This window comes from Pelophylax lessonae, assembly GCF_965119305.1.
Source record: "Pelophylax lessonae genome assembly, chromosome: 4".
NCBI classification, from domain to species: Eukaryota; Metazoa; Chordata; class Amphibia; order Anura; family Ranidae; genus Pelophylax; species Pelophylax lessonae.
The window spans coordinates 255,905,781-255,924,818 of record NC_138771.1 but is presented as its reverse complement, the minus strand read 5'-3'; the positions used below and the strand labels follow the sequence as shown (position 1 = coordinate 255,924,818).

General features: G+C 41.6%; 1 protein-coding gene across 1 annotated transcript in view; it reads right to left on the bottom strand.

Moving 5' to 3' along the window:
* The window catches only part of CAPS2 (calcyphosine 2), a 157,936-nt gene extending 149,627 nt beyond the window's left edge, over positions 1-8,309 (bottom strand). Inside the window, exons 1-2 of the mRNA XM_082255905.1 lie at positions 8,227-8,309; positions 1,252-1,295 (exon numbers count right to left, since the gene is read on the bottom strand). Of these exons, the coding sequence (XP_082112031.1) occupies positions 1,252-1,295; positions 8,227-8,304 (122 nt within the window). The 5' untranslated portion in view covers positions 8,305-8,309. The remainder of the gene's footprint in view (positions 1-1,251; positions 1,296-8,226) is intronic.
* Between the last annotated feature and the right edge of the window lie 10,729 nt (positions 8,310-19,038).

Genomic DNA, 19,038 nt, shown 5'->3' with positions numbered 1-19,038 from the left:
AGTGCACTGTGGCTTAAGATAATAGTTGCTGTATATAAATTAAGTGTTGCATAAAATGATGCAGTACCTAAATAAAGAAGAATTGGATATACTGTTTGTTTTTACCTTTTAAGGCCTCTTGCACACTGCAACCTGAAAAAGCTCAGTACAGCGGTCTGTTTACAATGTGCCTGTACACACAGGCGTGTATTCTGGATTAAAAAAAATAAAAAATATAGAAAAATCTGCGTTCCCAGTCAGTATTTTGCGCCAGTACGTGCAAATGAGCATAAATATAAATTCATTTTCACTAGAAATATATTGTGCGTGCAAGTGCACAAACGCGCATATATGCTGGTAAATATGCACGAACACGCAGAAAACAAATGCCTGCAATTACAAACAAAAAAGCAGATGCTCAAAAATCAGTCCCATTCTTATTGTTTGCTTTTTTTAATACAACATAATTTAGATAACTAAGCTCATCATTTGTACTCCGACTAGTCAATTCAATGCCAGGATTGATTCATTGATTGATAAAATATTTAAATGACTGTTGCACTCATACTACACTGTGTATGATTAATATCTGCTTTACACAGAGGAAACTTCAGTCTGTGAGGTTGATTTACTAAAAGCAAGTAAAATGTTCACTTTGCAAGAGAATTTTCCCCAGAACTTAGTGTTTTTTAATTTCCTTGCATGTGATTGGGTATTTTTGCAAAGTGAAATCTCCCCACATTCACTAAGCTCTGGGGAAAATTCCCTTGCACAGTGCAACTTCCTTGCAAAGTGGACATCCTAATTGCCTTTAGTAAATCAACCCCTCTGTGTTGCTAATACTGAGCAGTCTTAGGGTCCTTTCACATGGGCGGTGTGCCCGGCAGACTCCGTTTTGCTCCGCAGGGGATCGATCCGTCGATCCCCGCTGAGCTGGCGGATGACAGGTCTGTCTCCGCTTACTTTGCAGAGACGGAGCTGTCAGAGCCCCGCTCTCCTCTATGGGAGATCTGATGTCTGTTTTCATCCGATCCAATCCTCCAGACAGATGGAAAATAGGGTTTCCATCCATCTGGATTTCACGGACAGGACTGGATCGGATAGCAACGGGTGTCAGCGGACATGTCACCGCTGACATCTGCTTCTTCATAGGGCTGTGTGAAGCATCCGATCAGGTCCGCCTAAAAAACTGACAGACGGACCTGATCGGAAAGCCGTGTGAAAGGGGCCTGAAGGTTTTATTTAATTTGCACAATGATGCCATGTACTTACTCAGGTGGTCGAATTTCAGCAGCCTGTGACTGTGGTCGCCAGCCCTGCATCTGTAAAGAGATAATCAATTTTAGCCAAACTGACAAAGTGACTTGTGATCCAAAGACACCAAAATTACTTTTAAATTTTACGGAATCTAAGCATTTCACCTAGGAAAACCATAGCAGCCCTAATCTGTAAAAAAAAAGAAATACAACTTTGTAGAAATTAATTTTGTTCTTCTTTGGTTAAGAGTGCTGCCTGTGCTGCCCAGCTTGGACTGTATGAAACAGACCTGTGATATGAGAGCAGCATCTACTTAAAGGTCAACCAGGATTACCCACTGAGGAGAAGATTTGGGAAGCATTTAGAAATTGATGTTTTGAAAGGAAGCATTTGGGGACCCCTAAAGGAGGCCATGTTCGCTGGGTTTGACTTCTTCTCACCCCACCACCACCAAAGCAAGGAACTGCTGTCAGTTGATACATGCACTCAGAGGCCATATATACCTGCCCTAACAGACAACATAGGACTTACACTGCAGGGTACACACTTCTGGATTTTTTTATTTGAAAAAAAGGCAAAAAAGTGTTTTTTAAGGACACTATTTTCATACAGAATATAAACTGGAATCATACTAATCATCAGGGCTGTCTTTAACACAGGGCAAAAGGGGCAGCTGCCCCGGGTCTAGTCATTGTTGTGGGGCCTAAAGCAGCTGCCCCTTGAGCCCCCAAATAGTTGATAAGTGGATTCAAGAGGGCCCAAGAAAATTTTTGCCCAGGGTCCAATCAAGAATAAAGACGGCCCTGCTAATCATAGTATCTCCTTTTTTAAGTCATGTATGTGTAATGACTCAAATCCATTCCTGTGAGCTCAGTCAAGGGAACACCGCCTGGGGGTTCATCATCACACCAGCCTAGGCACATAATTCTGCAGCACACAATGTCAATCATGTGTGGTTACGTGAGAGGTCTTCTGTGCTGCAATAAAGACTGCCCACCATCAGAGAAGATGTTGAAAGGCCTATGACATCACCGGACCGGCAGAAAGATACCTTGCCAGTGAGAGCGGCTTCTCCGAGAGGGGTGTAAGAACTTGGGGGCAGGTAGAGGAAGACTGAAAGTGGGCTTTAAACTATTGTATATGGAGAAGTCAGTTCAGGTAGAGAAGTCTTTTAGTATAGCAAAGCTTTTACTGCCTCTTGGAATAGGAAAGTTTTGGCACATGGGGGAGGGGGGGGGGTTGATTTACTAAAACTGGAGAGTGCAAAATCCGGTGCAGCTCTACATAGAAATGAATCAGCTGCCAGGTGTCATTGTCAAAGCTTAACTGAACAAACTGAAGTTAGATGTGGATTGGCTACCAAGCACAGCTGCACCACATTCTGAGTGCTTCAGTTTTAGTAAATCTCCCCCACTGTCTCTGTGTGACACAATCTATTTCTCTGGTGTAATCTTTTTTAAGTCTATGTACAGTACTTTGCAGAACCTCTCAAGCTCCATTAGGTTGAATGGGGAGCATCAGTGCACAGCCATTTTCAGATCTCTCCCGAAATGTTCAATCGGGTTCAAGTCTGGGCTCTGGGTGGGCCACTCAAGGACATTCACAGAGTTGTCCTGTAGCCACTCCTTTGTTATCTTGGCTGTGTGCTTAGCGTCCTTGTCCTGTTGGAAGATGAACCTTTGTCCCAGTCTGAGGTCCACAGCGTTCTAGAGCAGGTTTTCATCAAGTATGTCTCTGTACATTGCTGCATTCATATTTCCCTCGATCCTGACTAGTCTCCCAGTTCCTGCCGCTGAAAAACATCCCCACAGCATGATTCTGCCACCACCATTCTCCACTGTAGGGATGGTTTTGGCCAGGTGATGAGTGGTGTCTGGTTTGCTCCAAACATGACACTTGCCATTCAGGCCAAGGAGTTCAATCCTTGTTTCATCAGACAAGATAATTTTGTATCTCATGGTCTGAGAGTCCTTCAGGTGCCTTTTGGGAAACACCAGGTGGGCTGTCATGTGCCTTTTACTGAGTAGTGGATTCCATCTGGCCAGTCTACCATACAGGCCTGATTGGTGGAGTGCTGCAAAGATGGTTGTTCTTCCTGAAGGTTCTCCCCTCTCCACAGAGAAACACTGTTGCTCTGTCAGAGTGATCATTGGGTTCTTGGTCATTTCCCTGACTAAGGCCCTTGTCCTCTGATCGCTGGGCGGCCTGCTCTAGGAAGTGTCCTGGTGGTTCCAAACTTCTTCCTTTTACAGATGATGGAGGCCACTGTGCTCACTGGGACCTTCAATACTGCAGAAATTTTTCTGTACCCTTCCCTAGATCTGTGCCTCGATACAATCCTGTCTCAGAGGTCTACAGACAATCCCTTGGACTTCGTGGCTTGGTTTGTGCTCTGACATGCACTGTTAACTGTGGGACCTTATATACTAAGGTGCATGGCTTTCCAAATCATGGCCAATTAACTGAATTTACCACAGGTAGACTCCAATCAAGTTGTAGAAACATCTTAAAGATGATCATATGCACCTGAGCTCAATTTTGAGTGTCATGGCAAAGGCTGTGAATACTTATGTACATGTGATTTTTTCGTTTTTTTATTTTTAATAAATTTGCAAAGATTTCAAACAAATTTCTTTCACATTGTCGTTATGGGGTATTGTTTGTAGAATTTTCAGGAAAAAAATGAATTTAATCCATTTTGGAATGAGGCTGTAACATAACAAAATGTGGAAAAAGGTTAAGCGCTGTGAATACTTTCAGGATGCACTGTATATATGGCTTCGGCAGAATATGAATTCTCTATAGGCTTAAATGGAGAGTATACAATGCATGCATAGGCCTGGCTTTAAACATTTTTGACAATCACCTGAACAGCCTCATCTGGTAGGTATGGGACTGGCAGGGTGGGAGCGGACAATGGAGCCTACAATATAAGATGCCCCACACTTAACCCCTAACACTTAACCTAGAAAAAAACAATAACCTAATTTCCACACAGCCACAGATAGATGCAGCCACCAGCAAACATTATGTGTGTGAGCTTGGTGGCTACAGCTAACTGCTAACTGCTGACAGATGTCAAAAACAGCAAGCAGCAGGAATCAGCAGATTCCTGACATTGCCATTCGTACTGGGGTAAAAGGCCCGTATGAATATAGCCTAATGCTAACCAATATTAGCACATATTGATTCATTTTGTTCAAAATAGAACAAATTATTCCAACTACACTAAAATGTGCAGATCTCCCCCTGCATGATATTGTAACCTGACAATAAAAAGAAGAAGAGAAATCTGGAAATCTGACCATACCCAAATAGTGCCTGCATCTTTTGAATGCTAGAGTTTTTCGTCCAACAATTTTTCAACTGACTACTTTGGAAAAATCGATTGAAATTTTGACTTTTATCAAGTCAATTGAGTCCCTTCTGGGCCTCATGCTGGATAACACCCCATGCTCTCCTATGTAAGCTGGAGCTGACCAAACTCGTCTCACAGCACATTCAGCTGAACTTTCCCCTGGCAACTATAACCAGGTGGAGGCAATGTTTTCTAAACTTGCTGAAATGCTAGACAGGGGTCTTTCAAACACTGCTTCTAGGATCACGGGAGACATCAAGGCAGTTTTAATTAACATTGGATCCTGTATTGAAGCTATCAAACAAAAACTAGACCATACTGTATCCAGAACCAACCAAAATTCAGATCAGTTACAAGATCTCCATGTATTCCTGAATCATTTACCAATATCTCTGAAGCAGTTCAATCCCTCATCAAGGACATTATTACGGATATACTGCCTCATAAATTGGAACTAGATCAGGCGCACAGGGCCCTTCGACCCCCCCCCCCCCCCCACAAGGACGGGTTACCTCGGGACATTATAGTAAAACTGCACTGTAATAGTGTTAAGGAAGAGGTAATGAGGAGAGCACGCTCTCTTAATCAACTAAGTTTCCAAGGCAAGCCTATCCAAATCTTTACAGACTTAACACCAGCCACGATTCAAAAAAGGAGATTGATCAAACCATTACTAAACGCTCTCTGGCAAAATATTGGTGGCTTTTTCTTTTGGCCTAAAATTTGAATGAGGGTGAACAGCTTCTACTGCGACTGAAGCTGATTTCCCAAGATCCATCCTCTCCAACTCCAGACTCGGCATCAGGTTCTTCCAAGCGTCAACTAACCTCCAGCCCATTATCACCTTTGGGGCACAAATCCAAGACCAAGAAATCTAAAGTTGATCATCCTCCCTGATGGGGTCCATTCAGATCACACCATTCCTGTACATTTGTTCCTCATGGATCTCTTCCTACCTCAGTTGTTGCACTGTTGATCCACCCACATGGATGATTTCTAACAAACTTTTAAGTTATGCCCACCTTTGTTAACTCACTTTACCGCAACCGGTTGCCTGTTTGCTTTACATATTATTTTTTTTAAATCTTTTTTTATATATATTCAGAGACTCTATGATAACATTATCAAGTCTTCTTATTTTGATAACCAGTACTCATTGCTCTCCCCCTTTCTTCCCCTAACCCCCCTTCTTTTTGTGGGGGGGGGGCTGACCCGGTTGTGTCTTTCATGGAGTCATCTGGCTCGACACTAGCTTATTCAGGAGTTTTGTTGAATATAACGCTAGATAGACTATGCCTTTTTGAGAAATTACTATTTCCCCCATAACGTTACCTTCTAGGGGGCCGATTTAGCTGGGGCGGTACTCATGCCCCTCTTCCCGTCCTGGAAACGTGTTATCACAGCCTTTCCAGAGCATGAATACCTGAGGAGGACCTTCTAGTTACCTTGAAAGGTCTTGGAGGACTATTTTCACCATTCCTACAGGGTTGAAGCAAGACCCTTCTTACCTCTTCCTCTTTTCTTATTCTTCTTGATTTCTCTTTTTATACAAACTGCTCCTTTTTTCTCCTAGAGACCAGGGTGGATGTTCGAGCTTTAAGCTACCGTGTTTTCCTTAACTATGATACCATCTTCGCTTCCCATGAGTCAGATCCTGGTCTGGTGGTGGGTAAGTGCAGGTTTTTTGCTGATCTTCCTCTCCCTCTAGCTCCATGGCTCACACCAACCATCCTATACAACATCTAAAACTAGCATTTCAAAACACCCAGGGCCTGAACTCACCTACTAAGAGGAAAAAAGTTCTGAACTATTTTCATACTCAGGGGGTGGATGTGGTTCTACTCCAGGAAAACCCACTTCCCCAGACTTGCTCCTCATTTCTACATGCCAAATATCTGTCATTCTACCTTGCCAATGCAGAAAACAAAACCAAAGGGGTGGTTATCCTATTTTCCCACAATTGCAATTCTTTCCTGGCAGAATATAAAGACCCTTCGGGAGATTTATACTCGTTAAAGGGAATATTGAGGGCAGCCTATTTTCCTTTGTCTCTTACTACACCCCAAATCGTAAACAACTGATCTTCTTTCAAGAAATGTTTAAGACTCTGAACCCATTACTCGAGGGAGTTGTGATCTTCGGAGGTGATTCTAATATCGCCTTTGATCAAGGTCTAGACAAAAAAAAAAACCCTCAGTAAACGCTACACACGCCCAACTAAAGGGAGTTTGCAAATTGCCAAATTGATGGCCCAACAGGGTCTGGTCGACATCTGGAGAGAGATCAACCCCACTCTGCGAGACTACACACATTTCTCCAGCCCACATCAATCCTTTGCATGGATTGATATTTTCGTATCCTCGGCGCATGTCCATCTGGCCACTAAATCTTGTCTGTTTAGACCACTCATCGCTCTTCTTGACTATAAAAGGTCTGGAATTCAGATGGAGACTAAATTAATCCCACCTCAGTGATCCCTGCAGAGTCAGGGAAAGTGAAAAAGCTATTCAGGAATATTTCTCCCTCAACGATACCCCTGATGTCTCTCCCGAGACTCTGTGGGCGGCTCACAAGGCCAGAAGTAGGGGAAAACTGATCCAAATTTCACCCCCAATACACCGTACCAATAAAGCAGAGATTGACAGACTTGATGTAAGGTAAACCGGATTTCCACCACCAAAAGGCCAGTACAGACTTACGCTCATGCTCGTGCATATTGCACACGTGCTAATGTTTATAAACGAAGGACCAATGTCACTTTTGCATCACCAGTTCATCGTGCATATATTTGTGCGCAATCGCGTGCGCGAACACGTGCACTCACCAATTAGCATTTGGCGCCCAATGGCCTATTTAAACTGCTCTAGTACTGTGAGCAGTTGCTGAATGGTCTTAAGCTTGTTCCCGTGTTTCTGAGACCTGATCTGTTGTTTCTACTCACCTGTGTATGACCCGGCCTCTGCCCGTGCTCCTGCTCTGTTGCTTACTACCCTGACCTTGGCTTGCTTAACGGACCTGATCTGCCTGCTGACCCTGTACCGGCTGTTATCGACCTTGGCTTATCTTCTGGACTTGCTTGCTTGCTGATTTGGTACCTCACTGTCCGATTTCCGCTGGCTGCTGCTCCCAAGGCCCGGATGCCAAGCTGCTACTGCACCCTGTTCCAAGGACTGCGACTACCATCTATTCCCACCGACAAGGGGCTCCTTTAGATCGAACCCTCAATTCAGCATATATATCAGTCTTGCCTAAACCGGGGAAAGACCAAAGTTTAGTAAGTAATTATTGCCCGATCTCTCTAATTAACAATAATCTCAAGCTATTAACTATGATTCTTGCTGACCCCATAGCCTCCCATAGCCCTATACATACATCATTTTTTTTTTTTTTTTGGGGGGGGGGGGGGGTTAGAAGAAGACACTGGTTGACTGGTATGAGCTTCCACACCAAACACTTTACCTGATATACACCTGTGTTCACATAACATTTGCATTACATTTCTCTGAAACCCAATGCACATCTCTCTTTATCAAATTATTACCATACCAGTTTTGCATATTACATTCTGAGAAATACAGCAAATCTAATTCCACAGGTCTTAATATTACAGAATGATGGCTTGAGCGGTGTACCTTGGCAAGATTAGATTTTGACGAAGGCTGGGTATGACCTCTCGAAGTGGCGGCAACTCCTTTTATCTCAAGAGTCATTCTGAAATCTACAAAAGTTTGTTAAAAAGAAATATTAATAGCTCGCCTTAATCACTGTTAAAAAATCAAAAAAGTCTACTTTTTAAACTAATATGTAAAATTCACAAATGTAATATCTATCCATTCCTCAATTACTTTTAATAAATAATCTCTTGTAGTGCCTGTTTCAGTAGGGAAAAGTTCCTGAAATTGGTGTGAAACTGGTTGGTGTCAGGTGAGTGTTTCTCACAAGAAGAGAGTATTCTCTAGTCAGTATTTGCCCTTATGTCTTCCAAGAACAGCTTAAAGCTAATCTCCAGGTTTCCTGTCACTTTAAATAGTTCATTTGGACCAGCTTGGTCCAAACAAACTATTTTAAGTGACAGGAAACGTGGAGATCAGCTTTAAAGTCTGAACAAAAGAATGTCACCAGCACACCATGGATCTCCAGAACGGGTCCAAAGCTTTTATTAGCGATCACATCATTATAGCAGACAGCAATCACATGCCTAATGAAGAGGTCCTGCGTGGCTCCAAAACATTACTATCTGCTGTAACGATGTGATCGCTGAATAAAGCTTTGGACTCGTTCTAGAGATCCATGGTGTGTTGGTGACATTATTTTCCCTGACTATTTACGGTTCCAGCCGTTGGTCGCCTCAGCACCCACTTACATGCACAGCCATTTCTACAGGAACGTGTGCGTTGGGAATTGTCCGTTTGCATCTTTCAAGTCTGACACATTGGGAATGGGTATTCAGGCCTGTGCCATCTACACAGACAGGCTGTCAAGTTAGATAGTTAGATGAAGAGACACAAGCTCATAATGTTGAAAATGGGTTATTGCAACATGTTGTCAAAAATCAAATGGTGAACCAGAGTAATAATGTCCCTTGTAAGGTTGTGGAGCAGCTCATGGTCCTCAAGGCTTTTAAGTTGGTTATGGGTGAGGCAACCTCCAGTTTTGAGAAGATCTTTTAAAGAAACACCAATGCTCAATCAATCTTTCGATGAACCCCTTTATGACAAACATGATGAAAGAAATGTGTAAACTGTTGAAAACTCAGTTGCTATGTACTCTGATTGATGGGTTGGTACTGTGGAGTACCAATACTTAGAAGTGCTGTACAGAGCCATATGGTACAATATTTGTTAAAGTGGAATTCTAGCTTACACCTACCCAACCTAAAAACTGTTCCCTCTCTAAACTGTATGCATATCTTCTCTCAGTTCTGTATATTGGCCTGTATGAGTAAAACATAGCTATTGTAGGGTTGGACGTCTACATGTATGTATAGCCTAATAGCATGTGGATATACTGTATCTGGTTGGTGTTCTGTACACCTCTTTTTTCTTTCTTTTTTGTTGCTTTCTTTTTTCCTCTTTTTTTGTTTTGTTGTATAAATGCAAAAATTTCAATAAAAATTATTAGAAAAAACAAAAAACTCTCTCTCCTCCTAACACCCACGCTAACTAACCTGTGTAAGAAAGATGCATATACTTAACTATTTTTAGGCTGCTCCGATCCAGTAACAAGATCTCCCCTGTGTCAGACAGGCCAAAGGAGACATCTCTAAGACAATGGCTAGTAAAGTAAGGAGTGGTGAAATCACCCATAGGCTTCAATGTCCCATCTGTCACTTCCTCCTCTCATCTGCAACCATGCTGGCTGACACAAGGGAGCCGGATCATGTGACCGGACTGGATCGGCTTGAAAATAGGTAAGTTTATACATCTCTCTTACACAGGTTAGCAACTATAGATGTTAGGAGGAGGGGATGGGATATCTTTAAGGCTTTGCTGGAATTCCACTTTAATAGCAATGAAAAATGTCCCAAAGTCCAATGATGGGTTGCCTCCAGGTAATGCAATGCATGGACAACTGGAAGACTGTTAGAGAATATAAAGAGAGACCATTCTGTGTAACAGTTTGACGTAAAGGATTTCTGCTATACCAGACTGAGGTGCAGCTGGCTAGTTTACAGTCAAGAGAGCGCTTGATACAGCAGCATACAACCCTCTCAAGATGGAAGGGCCAAGAAATGATCAGAAGATAGCGGAAATCCTGTCTGCAACCCAGAAAGGGGAAAAGAGTCTGTGTTGGAAAACAAAGAGGTATTGGTGAAAGTACCAAAGCATGCAGGTATGAATAAAGAGACTGGGGTCACTGACCCAAAAGCAGGTTGTTGTGAAAAAGCCCCTGAAGTACAGGGAGAAAGGCTAAATGCTGAATATGGAGACTGTCTATTCATGCTAGAGGGCTTCTCCTCAAGTAAAGGTCTAGATGGAGTCCTGATTGCCTACTCTGTATAGAAAGTATCCAATAACAGATAAATATGTGTTCTGTGGGTTTGCTGTGGGAGATGACACTGAACTTCTACACTGAATACATTTCGCAACACTTTTGTTTTTGTCCTCATTTTTCATGAGCTGAACTCAAAGATCTAAGACTTTTTCTATGTACACAAAAGGCCTATTTCTCTCAAATATTGTTCACAAATCTGTCTAAATCTATATTAGTGAGCACTTCTCCTTTGCCGAGATATCCACCTCACAGGTGTGGCATATCAAGATGCTGATTAGACAGCATGATTATTGCACAGGTGTGCCTTAGGCTGGCCACAATAAAGGCCACTCTAAAATATGCAGTTTTACTGTATTGGGAGGGGGTCCAGGGGGGTCCGAAAACCAGTCATCGTGTGACCACCATTTGCCTCACGCAGTGCAACACATCTCCTTCGCATAGAGTTGAGCAGGTTGTTGTTTGTGGCCTGTGGAATGTTGGTCCACTCCTCTTCAATGGCAGTGTGAAGTTGCTGGATATTGGCAGGACCTGGAACACGCTGTCGTGTATGCTGATCCAGAGCATCCCAAACATGCTCAATGTGCGACATGGCCGGTGAGTATGCTGGCCATGCAAGAACTGGGATGTTTTTAGCTTCCAGGAATTGTGTACAGATCCTTGCAACATGGGGCCATGCATTATCATGCTGCAACATGAGGGAATGGTCGTGGATGAATGGCACAATAATGGGCCTCAGGATCTCGTCACGGTATCTCTGTGCATTCAAAATGCTATCAATAAAATGCACCTGTGTTCGTTGTCCATAACATATGCCTGCCCATACTATAACCCCACCGCCACCATGGACCACTCGAACCACAACATTGACATCCGCAAACCGCTCACCCACCCAACGCCATACAAGCAGTCTGCCATCTGTTCTTTGTACAGTGAAAACTGGGATTCATCCATGAAGAGAACACCTCTCCAAAGTGCCAGATGCCATTGAATGTGAGCATTTGCCCATTCAAGTCGGTTACGACGACGAACTGCAGTCAGGTCAAGATCCCGATGAGGATGGCGAGCATGCAGATGAGCTTCTCTGAGACGGTTTCTGACAGTTTGTGCAGAAATTCTTTGGTTACCATGTTAGAAAACAAAAGAGTTTAGAGTCCCAAATGCCAGCCTGATACTATATAAAGGGTTGGGAGATGCAGTAAAGTGGGTGAGTATGCAGGGTGGGGAGATGCAGTAAAGTAAAAGTGTAACAGAAGTTTTGGGTGGTACAGTACTCTGTATAGTGGGGATAGGCCCTGCACCAGCACAGAATGTTATTTCGGGAATGTCCCACAATTTTGGAAACTCCCAAAGAGTAAGATTTATAAAACATGGAGGACATTAGCCCAGTGCTCTATAAGACAGAGCTAAACGGGAGATCCAGGAGCAGTAATCCCTTTAGGAATATGTTGGATTAAAGATCTGAGCATGAGAAGCATCTAGTAATCTGCATTGTTAGTGGCAACATAAAAAAGGAATTTGATTCCTTATTAGAATAGGCCAAACCTGACAAAGTGATTTTAAATGTAACCCTTTGGAAATGGTAGGAAAATAACAAATGCCTCGTAGAGAACACATCTTGAGCTTTATAAGTGTATTTGTCAAAGCTTGATTGACACATGTGGAGTTATGTACTCATAAGAAGCCTTTGAAACGTCCCTTGGGAATTTATGTCAGTGTGGTGGCAAGCAAATGCAGAATGTACTTTGGTTGCATACTGGTGCGCTCCCCTTTAAATCTCATTTGGGCAGCTGTGCCAGCAGAGGTATCTCCAAAATAAAAAAAGGCATGGCGGAAAAGATTCTGCTGAGAATCCATACAGGTTCTGTAGCGGGCAGAATAACATTTATTAAATAGGAATAGGACAAGGCAGGAGACCACATATGTTAGCGATAGTGAAATAGAAAAATCCGCGCTTAGGATAATTTTTAACCTATTTGTTAGTACTGGCTGCAGCCCACCTACAAACTATATTCCAAGGAAATATAGTAAAGAGTAAACAGTAAGGACAGGTGCGTGGCGCTGCCAGGGTATAGTTAATGGTCTGTGCACATCTCAAAAGTGCTAAACGTATAATAAACTCAAATAAACCAGTGTGTGTCAATTTTATAACACACACACACAAGTGCGCGGCCGCATTGTTTGTACCTGCCGTTTGATTCAGCTATGTTTGTGAGTACCACTCTTTGATTATAATAAATTATTTTTAAAGCGGTACTACTCTATGTGAGCCTCTTTTCCCGCATATACCCATGGACCCCATTTCCAAGGATAGTGGGACGAAGGACTCAGACAGGTCATTGAATGATATCTTTTCCTATGGTAACCAGAGAGGGGGATTACAAGACCATATACCCAAGGCTTGATACCCCTGTAGGGGTTATCAACTCTGGTGAGTGCGGTTTCTGGGGGTGCGGGGAGCACTGAGTGACCACCAGATTCCGAGCACCTTCATAAATCTCAACTAGAGCACCTGCACTGAAGTCACTTTTTCCCTTATCCTATGGACTGTATTTAGTGTGGGATTATCCTTCCTTTTTAAGTCCTTCCTAAGCTTTTATGGACTATTGAATATCTGGATAACTGCTGCTGTTTTTTATCTTGGATTTATCTAGTTTTACATACCTGCTTATTATATTGTCTTCTAGTTTTTATATACCTGCTTATCATATTGTTTTCTGTTTATATATAATGCTATTTATTGCACTTTATTGATACACTGAAGGATGTACACAGGTTATTGATTCTACTTATTGCACAGTTGGACTTTCCGGGCACATCCAAGGATCTATTTAGTTTTTCACACAAGTTTTTTCTTTTCACTAGTATTTACACTACTGGTCGGAGGTGGATTTAAGTGATTTTCAATTATCCACTAGGTCTGACATCACGTATATATATATTTTTTCTGTTGTCCACATATATATTTTTTCTGTGGCCCACACACATATATAATTTTTCCACATTGGCCTCTGGTGTTGCATACCATTGTGCACTTCACTTTTTGGTGGGCCACTTATTACGGTATTCATAGGATACACAGCATTTTTTTGCACTTGATACTTTATGATAACTAATCACATATTTATTGTTATAAAATTGACACACACTGGTTTATTTGAGTTTATTATACGTTTAGCACTTTTGAGATGTGCACAGACCCTTAACTATACCCTGGCAGCACCACGCACCTGTCCTTACTGTTTATATGTTAGCGATAGATGACAGTAAAATGTCCAAAGAACGGCACCAAGGGTTACATTTCCAATATAGATACGTAGAGGTTAAGAGAAGCTGTTGCGGCATGTGTTCTCCTGGGTTGAGACAGAGGAGGAATATGTGACAGACAGGTGGTCTGTCACTGTGTAAAGATGCCTATTTCAGCACTGAAATGATCCATGAACAGGTGTGAAACTGATTGGAGATAGGTGGGTGTTGCTCACAAAAGAGAGTATTTCTCTAGTCAACCACTGCTCCTATGTGCTATGTAAGCAGCCTAAAGCCTCGTACACGTGATGAGATTTTTTTTTTATCAAGAAAAACTTTATTGAATATTCACATAGAAAACATAACAGTAACAGAGTCCAAGACCTATTCGCCCCCTCCTTGCTTACAACACAAAGAGATTATTGGATGAATAATTGTCCATTTTTGTTGCATGCTAATCTCATATCGAAAGTGAGGAGGTTATTCAACTTCTGAAAATTCTCATACAACAGAATACAATTTCGAAAGTGATGTCATGTGTTGAATTGTTTTGTAGGGTATTCTTTCATTTCCGAGAATGCGTAGTATTGCTCTTACAATTTTTTTCAGACTAAAACTGCTAACTAAACGATAATCGGGTGTTGTGTTCACGTACGTGAACCAAGCCTAAAGCTTGACAAGTGGGGATTGCGTATCCTGACCTGTCTGGCCTACATAGGCAGACTGCCAAGCCAGACCGATGCCTAGTACACATTAGTAGAAAATTGGATGAGCAATCATTTGATTTTTTCTGAATGTTCGCACCAGGTTAAAAACGAGAATGCCATTAATGGTACAAAAACTCTGGAACAACACAAGAAAACTTCCCAAATACATAGCTACAGTCCAATGTAGAATCAGAAATGCTGTAATGTGCATGTGACCCTTTTAATCAAAGTAGGATTAATAATAATAATATTGAGTTTATTAAACAGTATTAATTAAAAAAAAAATAATAATAATAATAACTATTTATCATACCCCCTTTATTTATAGTCCAATAGATGATCTGTATACTGCTAAAATGTACTATAAATACTGTATACTGCTATTCACTTATCATTATCACAGAAATTTCAGTTTACATCTCCTTAGAAAAATCTTTTATTATCCTGTATACATTAATTCTTATGTTTACAAAAAAGATTTTCTTTGTCATTTTCTTCCTGGTCATACTTTGTTTTCGATCATGCACAGCCTTGCTCATTCCATTTTTTTAAGGACAAATACTGTAGAAGTTAAACAAAAATCGTTTGTTCTGGTAAATAATAAGAAAACATTTTTAACATCTCCCTTCGGAAATTTTAGTCGGAATAATCAACATCGGCTCTCGAAAGTAGTATACTAGCAAACAAAAACTGAATGATCGTTCCGAATACAAATATTTTGTCCAAAAAATTCTAATAATGTGTACTAGACTTAAGCTAAGCAAATAGCATTCTGTAAGTGAGCAAACAACAGGTCATTTCTGGTGACTTAAGGAACCAGTTAAGCAGAGAGACTGAGACTAGGGCAGCTTTGTCCTAAGGAGCAATAGACATAGCTTTATGACAAAATAGCCAGGAGCCTGAAAGACACATGTTTCCTGTTATACTAAACAAGCCCTGCGAGGGCAGAACACTGTTTTACTTTGACACTTGAATCAATAAAAGTGGGCAAAAAGCCCAAAAACACATTCTGCCAAGCGGACAAAGTCTTTTGAAAAGCTCTCAATTTGAAGCAAAATATCACAATTGGTGGAAGATGCAGGCAAAATTACAAATCCCTCTGCGTGAAGTCTGTCAATTCTCTTCTGATCAGTCTTATTTTGGCATTGAATTTTGCTTTCGAGTTAGTTATAGTCTTTTGACTAAAAAGCCATTGTAGTTTTAGTCCCATTTTAGTCATCTGCAATTGTGTTCGTTTTAGTCATAGTCTTTTGACTAAAATGCCATTTTAGCTTTAGTCCAATTTTAGTAATCTGCAATTGTTTTAGTCGTATCTTAGTCAACTAAAATCTCCAGTACATTTTATTTGAATAAAATCATTTTAGTCAACTAAAATCTAATGTGTTCAATTAAATTGTAATGCATTATTTAAGCATTTCATTAGAATTTCCAAACTCATATACTCCTGGAGTAAAAAAAAAAATTCTAATATCATGTTATTTTTTATGGTATTAAGGTTTGAACAAACTCACAGATACAGATTTAGCCACTCTGGATGGTCTGAGGAGGCCTGTAATGCTGCACAGTGCTCTGGACGGTGGTCGGAGGAGGCCTGTAATGCACAGTGCTCTGGATGCCGGTGGTCAGGGGAGGCCTTTAATGCACACAGCGCCCTGGATGGTGGTCTGAGAGGAGGCCTGTAATGCACAGTGCTCTGGATGCCGGTGGTCAGGGGAGACCTGTAATGCACACAGTGCCCTGGATGGTGGTCTGAGAGAAGACCTTTAATGCACACAGTGCCCTGGATGGTGGTCTGAGAGAAGGACTGTAATGCTGCACAGTGCTCTGGATGGTGGTCTAAGGGGAGGCCGGTCTAAGGGGAGGCCGGTAATGTTGCACAGTGCTCTGGATGCTGGTGGTCAGGGGAGGCCTGTAATGCACACAGTGCTCTGAACGGTGGTCTGAGAGGAAGCCTGTAATGTACACACTCACAGTGCTCTGCTCTGGATGGTCGTGAGCTGGAACTCACGTTGGGAGGCCTGTAATGCACAGTGCTGCTCAGGATGGTCGCCTGAGGAGGCCTATAATGCTGCACAGTGCTAACTGCTAAGTAGTAGGCACGCTACGGGCTTTCTTGCTTATTGGGAGCAGAAGCAGTCACGTGCTCTATACAGGTGGAACTCCGTGCAAATGGAAAGTTCATGAGGGTAAACATCCCTGCCTCACATTTTCATTTTTTCATGGTTTTCGTCAGTGGATGAAAATGTGGTGTACTTTTTGTTTTGTTATTGTCACTGCAAATAGACTGCTGATGAAAACTTTGATGAACATTTTTTCCTTGACGAAATGAACACTGCTTCTGATGAACTGTGTATTCAGTTTAATACAAGTGCCTAGTGCCAATGTACATTGCATTGTGTGTGAAGAGAGAGGGAAAAAAACATAGCTGTTTCACAAAGACTGACAGTGAAAAAAGATTTTGAACTTCACATAAAAAGTAGTTAAAATGTACATAAAAGATTTTATAATCCCATGCTGTAAAGAGAATAATCACTAACCACTTCAATACAGGACATTTACATCCCCTTCCTGCCCAGACCAATTTCCAGCTTTCAGTGCTCTCACATTTTGAATCGGTTTTTCAAACAAATAAAGCTTTCTTTTGGTAATATTTAATCACCACTGGGTTTTTTATTTTTGCGATATAAGTTAAAGAAGAGCGAAAGTTTGAAAAAAAAAAAAAAAAAACTTTTTTCGTTTTTATTATAACACTTAGCAAATAAGTGCATTTTGCAAAATTTGGCCCAAAATTTACACTGCTAAATATCTTTGGTAAAAATAACCCAAATTAGTGGATATTATTTAGTCTGTGTGAAAGTTATAGAGTCTACAAGCAATGGTGCCAATCATTGAAAATTAATCACACCTTATTGCACCTGGTATACTGACGGCCTATCTCATTTCTTTAGGCCCTAAAATGTCAGGAAAGCACAAATACCCCCCAAATGACCCCTTTTTGGAAAGTAGACAGTCCAAGGTATTTAGTAAGAGGCATTGTAAGTTTTTTAAAGTTGTATTTTTTTCCCACAATTCTTGGGAAAATGAAGAAATTATAATTTTTTTCTTTTTTACACAAAATTGTAATAATAACAAGTTATTTCTCACAAACAGCATAGGCATACTTGCAATTACACCCCAAAACACATGCTCCTACTCAGCCTGAGTATGGCAATACCACATGTGTGAGACTTTTACACAGCCTGGCCACATACAGAGGCCCAACATCCAAGTAACACCTTCAGGCGTTCTAGGAGCATAAATTACACACAGTGGGACGGGAGACCCAGGCGAGCTGCGGAAGGCGGCGGGAGGGGGCATCCCCTCCCGCTCCTTGCAATGACAGCTGAACGGCTTCTCAGCCGCATCAGTTGTCATTACAAGACAGCCGATCGTCGGCTATGGATGCCGGTACCGGGGTGATGCCTCTAGCTGCAGGCATCACTCTGGTACAAGCACTTTCCCTAAATATCGGCAATATCGGTAAATCAAACTGCCGATTCCGATATATCGGGGAAAGTGCATATCGGCCCCCGATATATCGGTGTTTCTGATAATCGGTCGATCCCAAGCCTACAAGCATTAAAAACACAGCGCTGCAGTTGTTTCCATATGCCCACTCAAAAGCTGGGTCCTTGTGTGTGAGGTCAGACAATTGACTGTCAGCAACTGCTAAGAATTCAGTTGACTTTAGATTTCTGGATGCCATGTCTGAATTCAAAGCTAACAAATCAGGATAAGATTCTTTATTATTATTTTTTTTTATGCTTTTTAAAAATGACAGTTTTCAGTTGAGTTCCACAAAATGTGAAAATGACAGTTAATGTTTAAAAATGAACATATTTCCTTTTCCTTGTGTGAGTCTAGGTTCACACTGAGGCAGGTTTGAAATCGTGCGAGTTCAGTGGAAATCGCACAATTTCAAACCGGCATTTTAAGTCCAACTTCGGGGGGGGGGGGGGGGGGTAATTTCACAGACTTCTGTGCGGGTCCATGCACCGCCAAGAAAGTCACCAAAAGAAGTGCAAAAACTACTTCTGAGAATCGATGCGGCGCTGCAAAGTCGGCATCGCAACGATTTGGACGGTACAATTGCCAACAATAGCCTCTGATTTGAAATGCGAATCGCATGTCAAATTTGTGGGCTTAAAGTGGAACTGAAGTTCGGAATTTTCTTTTACTTTCACTTTTTATGATAATGGTAAACAGAGCAAACAGAGAGGTTGAATGTCCCTAAAGGAGGCAGAGGTACCATTAAAAACTTTACAGCTGTTCTAATCCCTCTCCACTCAACCAAAAATGTAAAAAAAAAAGTTTAGTTACTTAGTTACACTTTAGGTCCCTTTCACACTTATGCCACCTAAAAGTCTTTTTTAGGCAATTTTGACTGGACTTGAACCAATGCCTATGTCTTTGGACCTCAAAAAGCATTAAAATTGGCCCAAAGTAGTGCAGGGACTACTT